The sequence below is a fragment of the Piliocolobus tephrosceles genome, chromosome 10 (genome assembly GCF_002776525.5).
Source record: "Piliocolobus tephrosceles isolate RC106 chromosome 10, ASM277652v3, whole genome shotgun sequence".
Lineage (NCBI taxonomy): Eukaryota > Metazoa > Chordata > Mammalia > Primates > Cercopithecidae > Piliocolobus > Piliocolobus tephrosceles.
Genome location: NC_045443.1, coordinates 102,624,507 through 102,639,144, shown reverse-complemented (window position 1 = coordinate 102,639,144; position 14,638 = coordinate 102,624,507). Strand labels below are relative to the sequence as shown.

Genomic DNA, 14,638 nt, shown 5'->3' with positions numbered 1-14,638 from the left:
GAGCTTGCAGGGAGAGCTTCTTAGTGGTAGGAGCAGAACTCTAGCTGGTGCAGAGCCCAGAGGCTTTGGTGAGGGAGCATCTGTAGTGGATGATGGCCAGGGATGCCCATCGCCCATGACTCACCTTGCTCCCCTAAGAGACTTCAACCCTAGAGGAACTATCAGACCTAAAAAATGCACGGCAGTCTGGCCTATGAGACCTGGCCAATCTGAACTAAGCACTCCTCAGTTTCCTGGCCTCTTCCTGGGCCTCAGCCTGGCTGTCCCTGCTGCAGTGCAGCCTTGGATGCCCAGGTGGGATGGGTCCTGGGGGCCTACACCATAGCACCTGAGTTGGCAGATCCTGCCTGAATGGCGGAGAACTCCAGCACCACCTCCACCCGCAACAGACCATGCACCAGACCACCTAATACCACTCTCTCCTCCCACTGCAGCCTCCCCCATGCCACCTTGCCTGCAGGCGCTCGCGTGCAGCCAATACCCGAATCACTTTGCCAGCACCTGTGCACACAGACCTTGCCTTCAATTTCCTGCCAGTGCACTCGGCCATGCCACTACTGCTGGCTTGAGTGCACTGCACCCAACCACCATGCTGCCACTGCCACTGGAGCATCTGCAGGTACGGAGACCACCAGTACCCCACCCCGACACCAACACTGCCACCAGTTGCAAAGCTAGGCACAGTGACCAGTGGACCTGCCCTGCGCCCTGTGTAGTCACTGCTGCCAGCATGAACGTGCACACATTTGGCACCAGTCCCGCAGCCACCAGTACCCTGCCCCTGTGTCAACACTGCCAGTGGTGTGAAACTATGCATGGACACCAGCGGCCCACCCTCCTACCCTGAGTGGCCACTGCCACGCACAGAGAGCACACACAATCTAGCAGTGGCTGCAGCGCCCCATCCCCATGCTAACACCACAGCCACTGCAAAAGCCTGCACAAAAACAGCACCCTCGCAACTGCCGGCACCCCTCCGAAGCTGGTGAGTGTGCACCGCACCCCACTGCTACTGCTGGCACGTGCATATAAGGCCACTGCCATACAAAGCACTTTGGCTGGGACCACCCATTAAAGTGTTCTGCTCAGTGGTCCAGAAATATCTTGGCCCCTCTAGCAGAGCAGGTTCCTAACCTCCAGTGGCCAGAGAACAAAGTCGGGGACCTGACATCAGCCCCCCGCAGAATTATAGCATACAGTCCAGGAGTCCTGAGTTGATCCTTGGTCCCTGAAAACCTTCTAGAAATGAAGTCAGTTGGCTAAACCCACTTCATACCACAATTATACACACAAGGACATAAAGTAGGATAAAAGAAAAAAAAACCATCCAAAGGATAGCAACTTTCAGGCACATGTGCCCACAAAGATAAAAAAGAACCAGTGCAAAAACTGACAACTCAAAAGCACTAGAGTGTCTTCTTACGTCCAAACAACTACGCTAGTTCCCCAGCAATGGTTCTTAATCAGGCTGAGAGGGCTGAAATGGCAGAAATAAAATTCAGAATATAGACAGGAACGAAGATCATCAACATACAGGATAAAGTCAAAACCCAATCTGTGGAATCTAAGGGTTACAATAAAACAATACAGAAGCTGATAAACAAAATGGCCATTATAAGAAAGAACCAAACTGATCTGATAGAGTTGAAAAACACACTAAAAGAATTGCATAATGCAATCACAAGTATTAACAGCAGAATTGACCAAGCTGAGGAAAGAATCTCACAGCTTGAAGACTGGCTCTCTGAAATAACTTGGAGAAAAAAAACAATAAAGATGAATGGACAGAACTTCCGAGAAATATGGGATTATGTAAAGAGACCCAATCTATGACTCACTGCTGTGACTGAAAGGGAGAGAAACCAAGCAACTTTGGAAACATATTTCAGGATATTACCAATGAAAATTTCCCCAACCTTGCTAGAGAGGCCAACATTCAAATTCAAGAAATGCAGAAAACCCTTGTGAAATACTATACAAGTAGACCAACCCAAAACACATTGTCATCAGATTCTCCAAGGTGTAAATGAAAGAAAAAATGCTAAATGCAGCAAGAGAGAAGGGACAAGTTACCTACAAAGGGAACCCCATCAGGCTAACAGCAGAACTGTCAGCAGAAACTCTATAAGCCAGAAGAGATCGGGGGCCTATAGTCAGCATTCTTAACGAAAATAATTTTCTACCAAGAATTCATATCTGACCAAACTAAGCTTCATAAGCAAAAGAGAAATAAGATCCTTTTCAGACAGGCAAATGCTAAGGGAATTTGTTAACATCAGACCTGCCTTACAAGAGTTTTGGAAGGGAGTGCTAACTATATGAAGGAAAGACTGGGTTACCAGCCACTACAAAGACACACTTAAGCACACAGATTAGTAACACTATAAAGCAACCACACAGACAAGTCTGCATAGTAGCCAGCTAACAATATGACAGTATCAAATCCACACATATCAATACTAACCTTGAATGTAAATGGGCTAAATGCTCCAATCAAAATAAACAGTGTGGCAAGTTGGATAAAGAAGCAAAACCCAATGGTATGCTATCTTCAAGAGACCCACCTCACATGCAATGCCACCCAGAGGCTCAAAGTAAAGGGATGGAGAAAAATCTACCAAGCAAACCAAAAGAAAAAGGCAGGGGTCGCTATTTTAATTTCAGACAAAACATATTTTACAAAGAAAAAAAAGACGAAGAAGGGCATTACATAATGGTAAAGGGCTTAATTCAACAAGACCTAACTATCCTAAACATATATGCACCCAACACAGAAGCACCCAGATTCATAAAGCAAACATTCAGAGACCTACAAAGAGATTTAGATAATACTGGGAGACTTTAATGCCCCACTGACAATATTAGGCAGATCATCAAGGCAGAAAACTAAAAAAGATAATCAGGACCTAAGCAACCAACACAGGAACAGAAAAATACCACATGTTCTCACTTATTAGTGGGAGCTAAATATTGAGTACACATGGACGCAAAGAAGGGAACAGACACAAGGGCCCACTTGAGGATGGAGGGTGGGAGGAGGGTGCGGATTTAAAATTACCTATTGGGCACTATGCTTATCACCAGGTGACAAAATAATCTGTACACTAAACCCCCACAATACATAATTTGTCTATATAACAAACCTCCACATGTACCTCTGAACCTGAAAGTTAAAAAAAAAAAAAAAGAAATTAATAAAATGTAAAATATCTTTTTAAGAGGAGAGGAACTATAAAAAAGTAAGTTTCCTCCTATACCTTGTTCAGGAACTATACAGATGTACCAGTGGATGAACTGAACTGACTCATGCTCAAATAGTACTAGGTAGCCCTCTTTTCCAGTCTCAGAGGGTCTGCCTGTATTGGTCTACAGAAAATATGCTTGCTCCATTTTGCTCCCCCCTGGTTAGGATCTTGCTGTTTGGCATGGTTCAATCCTGCCTTCCAAATAGCTTCCCAGAAAGTCCCCATAAATACCTCCTATTATCAGAGTCTAAAATGCTCAGCAGTTGAAATTAGCACCAACCTTGGAAGAGATGAAAATAAATATAAGCTTAGTTTCCAGCCAGGCGCAGTGGCTCATGTCTGTAATCCCAGCACTTTGGGAGGCCGAGGCAGGTGGATCACGAGGTCAGGAGATTGAGACCATCCTGGCTAACACGGTGAAACCCCGTCTCTACTAAAAATACAAAAAAATTTAAAAAAAAAATTATCCGGGCATGGTGGCAGGCGCCTGTAGTCCGCTACTCAGGAGGCTGAGGCAGGAGAATGGCGTGAACCTGGGAGGCAGAGCTTGCAGTGAGCCAAGATTGTGCCACTGCACTCCAACCTGGGCAATAGAGCAAGACTCCATCTCAAAAAAAAAAAAAAAAAAGATAAGCTAGTTTCCACTGAGGAAAGATTGCAGTGGGGCTCCTGGGGACTCACTCTTTGTGGTGGTTGGGTGCTAGTCACATGGAATTTAAAACTAATGCACAGATAGGGAAAAATCTTATTTTATGGCCAACCAGACCTTCTGGGGTAGAAGTCACCCTCTGAAAGTATTTAACAAAAGCACTCAATGGGATATCATGCAGCCTTAGATCTCCTCTTTGCTCATGTTGGGAGTTATGTGTGGCACTAAACAAAACTGAATGTTGTACCTATTTTTCCACATTTTGCTACTACAAAAAATTCAATAATGTAACTGATACTGTTGTTTCTTTGGACACTGCCACCATATGCATGAAAGACATTTCTCAAGGGAACAGAACATACGATGTTTGCAGGAAGAGCTAACAGTTAGTTTGCAGGCATCCCAAATGGTGGATGACAAGCTGGGCTTTTCCAAGGTTTTCTAATCTTTACGTTTTTTCCAGGGGGTCTCCAGATTGCTATGACTTTTGTTATAAGGCTAATGACAAAAAATGGCTACCTCTTTAAATAAGACCATTTACAGCAACCACAGTCCTTAATCACCATCACTTCCCAAACAAATACCATGATTAACTGGTCTCAAATACTGTGAACCGTCTATATTGCCTGAACTTTGACTTGTTTGATTTTGATGAGTATGGTTCATAGGGGCTCCTGTCAAGGAGTATACTTCAGTTTCTTGGTATTATTCTCCTGAAAGTCATCGTAATACTCTCTTTGGTGTGTGATACCCTCTCAAGAGTCTTAAGCACTTTTTTTTAATTTTTTTTTTGAGCCAGAGTCTCGCTCTGTCGCCCAGGCTGGAGTGCAGTGGCCGGATCACAGCTCACTGCAAGCTCCGCCTCCTGGGTTCATGCCATTCTCCTGCCTCAGCCTCCCGAGTAGCTGGGACTACAGGCACCCGCCGCCTCGCCTGGCTAGTTTTTTGTATTTTTTAGTAGAGACGGGGTTTCACCGTGTTAGCCAGGATGGTCTCGATCTCCTGACCTCATGATCCACCCGTCTCAGCCTCCCAAAGTACTGGGATTACAGGCTTGAGCCACCGCGCCCGGCCGAGTCTTAAGCACTTTTATACAGCCATCCATTATGTGCTAAATGGTCTTACTGACCTGACATCATGACTTGTGAATTCCATCCTGAGACCAAACAAGTCCATTATAATGGTGATGGAGAGTGGCATCAATGTCTAAGGTTTTGGTCAATCTCTTCAAGATCCAGAGACTGACAAAAAGGAAACTGTTAAATAAGCAGGAGGCCATTACTAACTGCAATCATGAACACACCAAAACCTAACTCAGGAGTGTATTTTTATAGCAAATAGCCAAGTTCAGCCAATCACAAACAGCCAAGCCTCAGCCCATAAGATGAGGCAGCCTTAGGTCTCCTTAGATCAGACCACACCTATGGGACATCAGGCAGCCTCAGGTCTCCTCTTTGCCTTATTTAGGCAAACACCTAGCTGTAACCCATCAAGTTATTTCTGTACTCTACTTCTGTGTTCAGCTGATAAAAGCACACTTCCCATGCTGTAGAGCAGAGGTCTATGAACCCCTTTCAGTTTACAATGCTACCTAACTCATGAATCATTCTTTGATCAAATAAACTCTGTCAAATTTAATTTGTCTAAAGTTTTTAACACATAAAAGCACTATAGGTGCCTGAAAAGCAAGAGTCAGTTCTTTCTCACAGAATTTGCAGACATATGTCACCTGTTTCTTTTCAGATAATTTATTTGACTATTTCTTTTTTTTACTTGCTGGACTGTCCAAAACTTCAATCTTGCCTTTTCCATCTTCAGAATTGGGAAGCTTAATGTTATCTATGGTGACTTCAGATGTGATGCTGTCATCTTCGTCCTCTGATTCTGAACTGTTCTCTGAACTGTCTTGTGAACTCTCTTCTGAACTGTCCTCTTCTTTTGAATCCGACTGATTCATCTCAAACAAAGCCACATCCTGCAAAAAGTAGTGGAGAGGAAATCTATTTCAGAGCAATTCCTTAAAAAGTCATAATAAAACAATATTGAGAATAACCAATACTCAGCAAAAATATTGTAACTTAAAGGATAAGAATTTTTTTTTTTTTTTGAGACGGAGTCTCGCTCTGTCTCACAGGCTGGAGTGCAGGGGCCGGATCTCAGCTCACTGTAAGCTCCACCTCCGGGGTTCACACCATTCTCCTGCCTCAGCCTCCCAAGTAGCTGGGACTACAGGCGCCCGCCACCTCGCCCGGCTAGTTTTTTGCATTTTTTAGTAGAGACGGGGTTTCACTGTGTTAGCCAGGATGGTCTCGATCTCCTGACCTCGTGATCCACCCGTCTCGGCCTCCCAAAGTGCTGGGATTACAGGCTTGAGCCACCGCGCCCGGCCAAGAATTTTTTTTTTTGAGACAGTTTTGCTCTGCTGCCCAGACTGGAGTGCAGTGGCATGATCTCAGCTCACTGCCACCTCCGCCTCCTGGGCCTAAGTGATTCTTGCATCTTTCAGCCTCCTAAGTAGCTGGGACTACAGGTGTGCCCCACCACATCCAGCTAATTTTTATATTTTTAGTAGAGATGGGATTTCACCCTGTTGGCCAGGTTGGTCTTGAACTCCTGACCTCAAATGATCCACTGCCTTGCCCTCCCAAAATGTTGCAATTACAGGTGTGAGACAGCACACCAGGCCATAAGGATAAGAAACGTTTTTAATACAACATGGCTCTTTGATACTTTTAGTTGCCAGGGTCTGTCATAATGATGATTTAAATTTACGACAAGTGTCTAAAATATCTCCTACGGCCTAATTCTATATACCCTAAAACACATTCAACAACATTCATTCTGCAAATACTAACATGAGTTAGGCACTACACTAGGTACCAGAGACTCAACAACAACAAAAAAATCAAAACAAACCCCTCGCTTTGGTGAAATTTACATTTTCAGGCAGAGACCCATAAATTACAACCTGCAGGCCAAATCCTGCCCACTGCCTACTTTCGTTCAGCTCACAAAGTAGGAATGTTTTTTCTATTTTTAAGTGGTTGGGGGGAAGAAATTAAAATACTGCTATTCACGAAAGGTGAAAATTATATGAAATTCTCATTTCAGCACCCACACACAGTGACACACTGCTCTAATTGAGCCAGTAAGAGATCACTTAGGGCCTTCCGTTGGAACTGTTGAGAGAGAAATCTTTCTGAGTTGCTGAATCTAAGGCTGAAGCTGCTGATAAGCTGGCAAACTGCCACAGGTGGGGGAAGAGCATGCTCTAGATTAGGCCAACACTAGGAAGCAGAACCAAGAGACAGAGCGGCTGACCTCTGAGGACACTGAGCACCTGGATCCAGGTGCACCTGAAATCACCACCCCTGGAGTTTTTTTTCCCCAATAAAATGTTTTCCCCTTGCTTATTCATGTATGTATTGTCAACGGCTGCTTTCACACTATGCCAGCAGCGTTGACAGTAAGCTCCACAGAACCTAATGTATTTACTATCTGGCCTCTTACAGAAACATTTGTTGACTCTTGTTCCAGAGGCGAAAGAAAGGCAATAAACAAATACATATAAAGCATAATGTAGGATTGTGAAAATATGGATAAATAAAGCAGGATAAAATAATAATAGAGCTATCGGGGAAGACCTCTTGATCAGGTGACAACTGAAAAGAGACAGAGGGAGTCGAAATGGAGAAATCTAGGGAAAAGCATTCTACCTGAGAAAACCGCAGGGGAGAAGATCGGGCACAGTGAGACTGGTGCTAGAGGGCAGTAAATGAAGAGGACTATGGAGGAGATAAGGTCAGACAGAGCAGCAGTGCCCAATCTCTTTGACACCAGGGACCGGTTTTGTGGAAAATTCTTCCACGGATCTTGGCAGGGATGTTTTTGGAATGAAACTGTTCCACCTCAGATTATCAGGCATTAGAATCTCATAAGGAGCACACAACCTAGATCCCTTACACGCACAGTACATAATAGGGTTCGCGCTCCTATGAGAATTTAATGCCACTGCTGATCTGACAGGAGGCAGAACTCAGGTGGTAATGCGCGCTCACCCACTACTCACCTTCTGCTGTGCAACCTGCTTCCTAACAGGCCACAGACCAGTACCAGTCCACAGCCTGGGGGCTGGGAACCTCTGAGATAAGAGAACTGCAGGCAGGATCATATGGGCCCCTTGAAGGACTTAATTTATTTGAAACGTGATGGGAAGCCCCCAGGTCCCAAACTGTGTGAAGAACAGACCCCGGGGAAGAAACAGTGAACGCAGGAAAACCTGTTAAGAAATTGCTGCAATACTCCAAAGGAGAGACCATAATTACCTGGGCCAACAAAAGTCCAAAGGAACAGCAGAGGTTGTACAAAGTGGTTAGATTTGGGATATATCCTGGAGGGAGAGCTGACCAGATTGGCTAATGAATTAGATATCATTAACAATTGTCTCAGCTCTGTCCAGACACAGATATTATAAAGGGAATTCCAGTGCAGAAACAAGATATGAGTATAAACTGAGAGAACATTTTTACACATAGCTTATGTAATCAATTGCTCTCTTCTACACATCATTTATTTGTGCATACTCAATAAATCAGACTATGATTACCTTCTTTGGGGCTTGGACAGAAAAAAAAATCCAGTTAGGACATTGAGTAGATTAATGCTTCAGAATAACAAATATAGCATTTGACTTAGAAAAAAAAAAATCCTTCCTGTGACATCATATGACTAAATCATAAAATGTCTATGTACCTATACAACATTGGAAACATGAGTTAACACCAGGAAAATGAAAACTTGAAAATAAAATGGAAAAGTTCTCTTCTTCTTAGGTGACAAGCAGACTAGTAATTTCACCATATGAAAACAAAGCATAATTACCATTTGTATAACTTTACCATGAGGCCCATCAATGTTTTCAATATTGAAACGACCAGGTGGTGCAGCTGCCATTTCTTTTCTTAGCTTTTCATTTGCCCGTGCCATCTGCGGGAGAAAGGTCTGCACCTGGTCCAATACTGTGGAAAGTAAATACAGCATATCAACATTTATGCTAGTAAATTCTGAAACCTAGGATTTCCTATAAACACTTCTGAATTGGGTATTAATAGCAACCATAATTACATATCTTTTAGTTCCCTTCATTTAAAAACCCTCCATCCTCTTCTGAATAAAGCAGTAGGACTACACAATCCAGCAATTAATTGTTTCTCAAATGTTTTGTTTCTCATATATCCCCAGGACTGTAAACTCCTAGAACGCTGGCATTCAATGAACAGTAACTAAATAGGGAGGCGGTGTGACTTAACAGTTAAGAGCACCAGTTTCTGAGGCGTTAGGGTAAGACTGACTAGGTATGTACAGAATCCTAGTTTTACCTCTATCTGAATTACCCTGGGCCAGTTAATTAAGTAGTGGTTATTTCTGCCTACCCAACATCTGTTCCCCTTCTTCTGCTAATATAACCCTTGCTTTCCTTTTAAGCTGGTGTCACTCTTGGTCACTCCTGCCCCTCATCCCATGCCTACATCCTCCACATCCTTGGCCACTGTACCGTGCTTTAGTGGTATCACAGTGACACGCTGCTCTAGTCGGGCCAATAAGAGATTACTCGGGACCTTTTGTTGAACTGTTGAGAGGGAAATCTTTCTGAGTGAATGACTGAGTTGGCTGAATATAAGGTTGAAGCTGCTGATAAACTGGCAACTCACCACACGTGGGGGAAGAGTATGCTCTAGATTAGCCCAATGCCTAGGAAAGCAGAACTAAGAGACAGAGTGGCTGACCTCTGAGGACACTGAGCACCTGGATCCAGATGCATCTGAAATTACTGCACCTGGAGTACTTTTTCCCCCAATAAAAAGAGCCAACATAATTTCTTTTTCTGCTTAAGGCAATCTGAGCTGGATTTTAGCCATTTGCAACCAAGAATCCTAATTAATACATTTAATTCTACCACTTGAAAGCTCAGTGTACTAATCTATAAAAAGGGAGTGATAGCTGTCATTCACTGTGCCAAATACAGAGCAGTCAACAAACAAGAATATTTATTTTCTCTCTCAAAAGAGGCCCAGCACATAACCATGCATATAACAAGCTCTCAGAACTTACGTAACTGCTATGGCTACATAACAGATGACTAAAATGTCCAGCGTAAGGAAGAAGAAAAGAAAATAGCGGCCAAGGTCAAGTAGACGACCTCTATTTGTAAAATAAGGTGCTGGAAGGACTCCCTAAGAGCATGTACACAAATAAAGCTCTACACAATAGGGAATGTTAGCTCTCATTCACCTTCAGATATACAGAAAGAGAAATTACTAATACAAATAAAAGGTATTTTTCTGTCCTTAGATTTAAATCTATTGCTACAGACAGAAAATCTGGTCCCGCTTTTGTTTCCAACTAATGAATCAAGTAGAGCAAAACAAGTACCAAAATGTGTGGCCTGAACCCTGATCCTCAGAAGCCAAATAATTCCACGGTACTCTAGGAGAGTATATGCTCAACGCTGAGGCTGGTCCAGTGGTAGTTCTTCAAAATTAAATAATATCCAACACATGACACCATAATATTAAAAATGTCCAGCATCTAATAAAAAATTAGCAAACATGCAAATAAACAGGAAAACATAATCCATAAAGAGTAGGGAAAAAAATAAAGATTCAGAAATGACGCAGACAATAGAATCAGCAACAAGAATGTTAAAACAGCTCTTACAAATATACTTTGTATGTTCAAGGAAGAAAAGAAAAGCACAAACACAAGGCAAGAAATAAAAGATATAAACAGTCTCAAACTTCTAGAGATGGAAACTGTATCTACCTTGAAAAAATACATTTGGTAGAATTAACAGCAGATTAGACAATATAGAAGAACAGTGAACTCAAGGAAATCAGCAATAGAAGCTATCCAAATTGAAACACACAAAACATAAGACCCAAACAAACAATGAATGAGCTGTGAGACAACCCCAACTGGCAAAATTAGGTGTAACTGGAGTCCCTTCAGGAGAGGCGAGACAGGAGCAAGCAACAACATCCGTAAAAATTTCCTAAATTTGATAAAAATTATAAACTCATAGATCAAGTAAGTTCAACAAACCCAAGCTCAAGATTCACAAAGAAAACTACAAAGGGCACATCACCATAAAATCAGTAAAAACCAGTAATGAAGACAATCTTAAAGGCAGCCAGAGAAGAAAAGAAACACCATATTCATGACACAAATTGACAGTAGACACTGGCATCAGAAACAATGCCACTGAAAAGAAAGTGTAGTGATGTCTTTAAAGTACTGGAGAAAAAAGAAAAAGCAAAAACCCACACTGTCAACCTAGAATTCTAAATCTATTAAAGCATCTTCCAAAAACTGAAAGCAAAATAAAGACTTTCTCAGACACACAGGGCTGGTAAGTCTATCACCAACAGAGCTGCACTATCAAGAATGATGTTTACAATGAGAAACCTGATTTTTTAAATGTGCTGAAGATTTGAACAGGCCCTTTACCAAAGACATACAAACAGTGACACATGGAAAGATGCTCAACATTATTAGCCATTATAAACAAATGAAGATCACAACGTGATACCACTCTATCCACACTAGAATAGTTAAAATTAAAAAGGCCACACCACATTTTGGTTAGGATATGCAGCGACTAAACTCTCATACCTTGCTGGTGGAAATGCAAAATGGCAATTTCTTCTTCATTAAAATAAAAAATTCACACCTTCCATATACCTGCAATTCCACTCCTAGGTAAGGAACCCCTCAAAACAAAAACCTATGTCCACAAAAACTGGTTTTTGGATGGACAGCCACCATGTGGTCATTTTAGCTATTGTAGATGTAGTGCTACAGTAATAATGCTAGTTAAATTCTCCTTTCAGAGTACTCACGATTTCTTAGTTTATTGATGTGATACCTTCATGCTTATTTACACTGCTTTTATTGAATTTTTTTGCCTTTTTTTTTAACATTAAGAGTGAATTACAGAGAGGGCATTCATGTAATACTTAAAGTCTGAGTGTGGGACATACTTATGAATGTGCAGTACAGCAACACTACAGAATAATTAATAAAGAGAATTGGCCATTATGCTGTATTCTAAGTAATATTTATCATTTAAATAATTGTGTCCAATTCAATGGGATGTGGTTGTGGTTTTCCATCCATATATATTAAGTTTGAAGCTCAGTAACCTTTAAAAAAATTTGCCATGGAGATTAACAATTGTTTTTGACTTCCCAAAATTCATCCAACAAGCAGGTTTTCACGAAAAAGCTACCCTCTTAAGGTAGAGAAATAATGTAAGAAATTCTATCCTGTGTACCGACTTTATCATGTAAATCCCAAGTAAGGCTTGTTCCACTGGACTATCTGTGGTTTGATACCTGACCATGAAGGCAGAGACCGTCCCAACAAATAACAGCTTAATTAGACAAAACTCAGCATTAGAGAGCGTGAGAGAGGGAAAGAGGTACTTACAGGGACTCCTCTCTATCCGAACTGTTTGAAGAGAGGAGGTCTTCCTGGACTTAGTTTGGGAGTTGATGAGCAACCGGTCCCATATACCTGAAAATACAGACACACAAACACCCTTAATTTACTACTGCATAAAAAAGCAAAGGCCCATCAGTAAGCCTCTCACATGACCAGTCTTTAAGTCTTGACTGTTCACACACCCCAAGATTTTTTTTTTTAAAGCAGCACTCTAAGCTCCATTACAACATTTTAATTCTTTATGTACAGACACCTCTCCTTTCTTACATCTGTCTCATTCACCTCTAACACCAATGCCAGGTAATAAATGCACACTAATCTGCACTTTTCTGGATCAGAAATTCATCAGTAGACCAGCGTGGGTCTGCAATGACAGAATGGAGGAAGCAGTACAGAGCATAACAATGGTTAAGTGAAGCCAGAAATGGTTCCTAGTTGTGTAACACTGGGCCACTCACCTGATCTCCAAGCATTTGTTTCTTCATTAGTAAAACACGCTTGCCTGGTATTTTCCCTTCCCTGAAGATGTTCAACCCAAGAAAAACAGCCTTTTGGCGATTTTGTCACCCACTCTACCTTTTCACCCTCATCTCTCACTACTCAAATCATCCCAACCCTTTACCCCGTCAGAGTTCCAAGAGGGGAATTTACAAAACTCAAGGCTTTGCACACCCTATTTCTAATACCCAGAAAATCCCTTAACTCTCTGGTTAAAAAACAAATCAGCAAAGCAGAGCGCAACATCCATTGAATGCCTACTACTGAAGGCCTACTGGATTCGAGATCAGAGCACAGACTCTGGAGCCAGACTACTTGAATTCAAGTCCCAGTTTTGCTATTTTCTAGCCACATGATCTCCAGAAAGTAAATTACCTGTATGATAAATCATGTCTCAGGTTCCTTAACTATGAAACAGAGATAACAGATTTTCTGCAAAGGGTTGTTGTGAGGAGTAGATGAGTTAGTTCCTGGGGCATACATAGTAAGGACTACATAAGCTTTGGTTATCATTATTGTATTTCCTTCGTAATCTCTGGGTTCTCATAAAACCCTTCTTCAAGCTAGTATTTACTGACAACATGCCCAAGCCTTTTTACGCATTCTCCTCCTCACAAAAATTCTACAGGCATTACTACTACCACCATTTTCCAAATGCAAAAACTGAGGCTTAGGGAATGAAAATAACTCTTAAGTCCCACCAGTTAATTACTAGTGGACCTGGGATTTGAATTTATGCTTTCGAAGTCTACCTATAGTGTCTGAAATGCTGTGTGGATTTCCTGGATGTATGTCTTCCTGTACAAGACAGCAACACTAAGGGTGGTCGGTGTGGGTGTAAAGGAGGAAGGGACTGTTAGCATAATATTACTCCGCTTCCCCCTACCAGCCAACTGCTCTGACCCAGGCAGCCAGACCAAAAGCCCTCCCTTCTCCAAAAGAGTTCGAGAGCGTCCCAGCTTCCAGTGCAGGGGAGGTGCCTAGCAGCGGCGCCTGGCAGGATGGGCGCTCACTACCTTGCAGAATGGGAACCACTAGCTGGGGAAACCGTTCCGGGCCCGCAGCCGGGTGCCCGCCCCAAAGCCCCCACCCCTGCCGCCAGCAAAGCACGCCGGAATCCCGCAGCAGTCCCCGGGGCTCCCCTCGAGGATACGGAGCCCGGGCAGCGAGTCACCGGCCTCCGGGCTGCACCGGCCGCGCCTCCTCCGCCGCACGTGTGCGGCCCATGCCTCTGTCACCCGTCCGTCACCTCCGCGGCCGTCGCTTCCCGCCGTCAGCAGCTCCTTGGACACTGGGACTCCTGAGGAGTCCCGGGTGGGCGACAAGCAACTCGGGCTACTCTGGAGCTTGTCATGGACCTCCATGCTTCCCTCAAGCCTGCACTCTAAGGCCCGGATGCAGGAAAGAGGCTCGGGTAAGGGGGCGGGGCGAGGGTCGCGATTGGAGGAAAATGCGGTGGGCGGAGTAAGGAGCGGAGAGAGAGGCGGGGTGAGCTTGGTGCAGGCGGGAGGCTGCGCCGGAGCTGGGGCCATTCATACCTCTGGAATAAAGTAAGGTTCGGACTCTGTCATAAGAAAAAAGAGCTGGCTCGATTTCGCCTAATTCGAGCATAAAGAGCATAACATTAGGCTGCCCTCCTCTTTATCCTTTTTTATTAAATTTATTTTTTAATTGGTGAAAAAACACGTAACAAAATCTACCATCTTAACCATTTTTAGTTGTACAATTCAGTGGTGGCAGACCT

At 43.1% G+C, this 14,638-nt stretch overlaps 1 protein-coding gene across 1 annotated transcript; it reads right to left on the bottom strand.

Moving 5' to 3' along the window:
* Positions 1-5,624: 5,624 nt before the first annotated feature.
* C10H12orf45 (chromosome 10 C12orf45 homolog) lies at positions 5,625-14,301 on the bottom strand. Its single transcript, XM_023208842.1, has 4 exons — positions 14,144-14,301; positions 12,382-12,468; positions 8,776-8,912; positions 5,625-5,869 (listed from the first exon to the last, which is right to left on the bottom strand). The coding sequence occupies exons 1-4, from the start codon at positions 14,256-14,258 to the stop codon at positions 5,651-5,653; spliced, it is 558 nt and encodes a 185-aa protein (XP_023064610.1). The 5' UTR covers positions 14,259-14,301; the 3' UTR covers positions 5,625-5,650.
* Between the last annotated feature and the right edge of the window lie 337 nt (positions 14,302-14,638).

Bases quoted from the DNA above. Each gene is read 5' to 3' on its own strand.
- C10H12orf45 (XM_023208842.1), bottom strand. From the start codon at position 14,258: ATGGAGGTCCATGACAAGCTCCAGAGTAGCCCGAGTTGCTTGTCGCCC. The intron at 12,469-14,143 runs GTGACGGACGGG...CTGTATTTTCAG, and splicing joins GGGAAGCGACGGCCGCGGAG to GTATATGGGACCGGTTGCTC. The intron at 8,913-12,381 runs GTAAGTACCTCT...TACTTTCCACAG, and splicing joins TCGGATAGAGAGGAGTCCCT to TATTGGACCAGGTGCAGACC.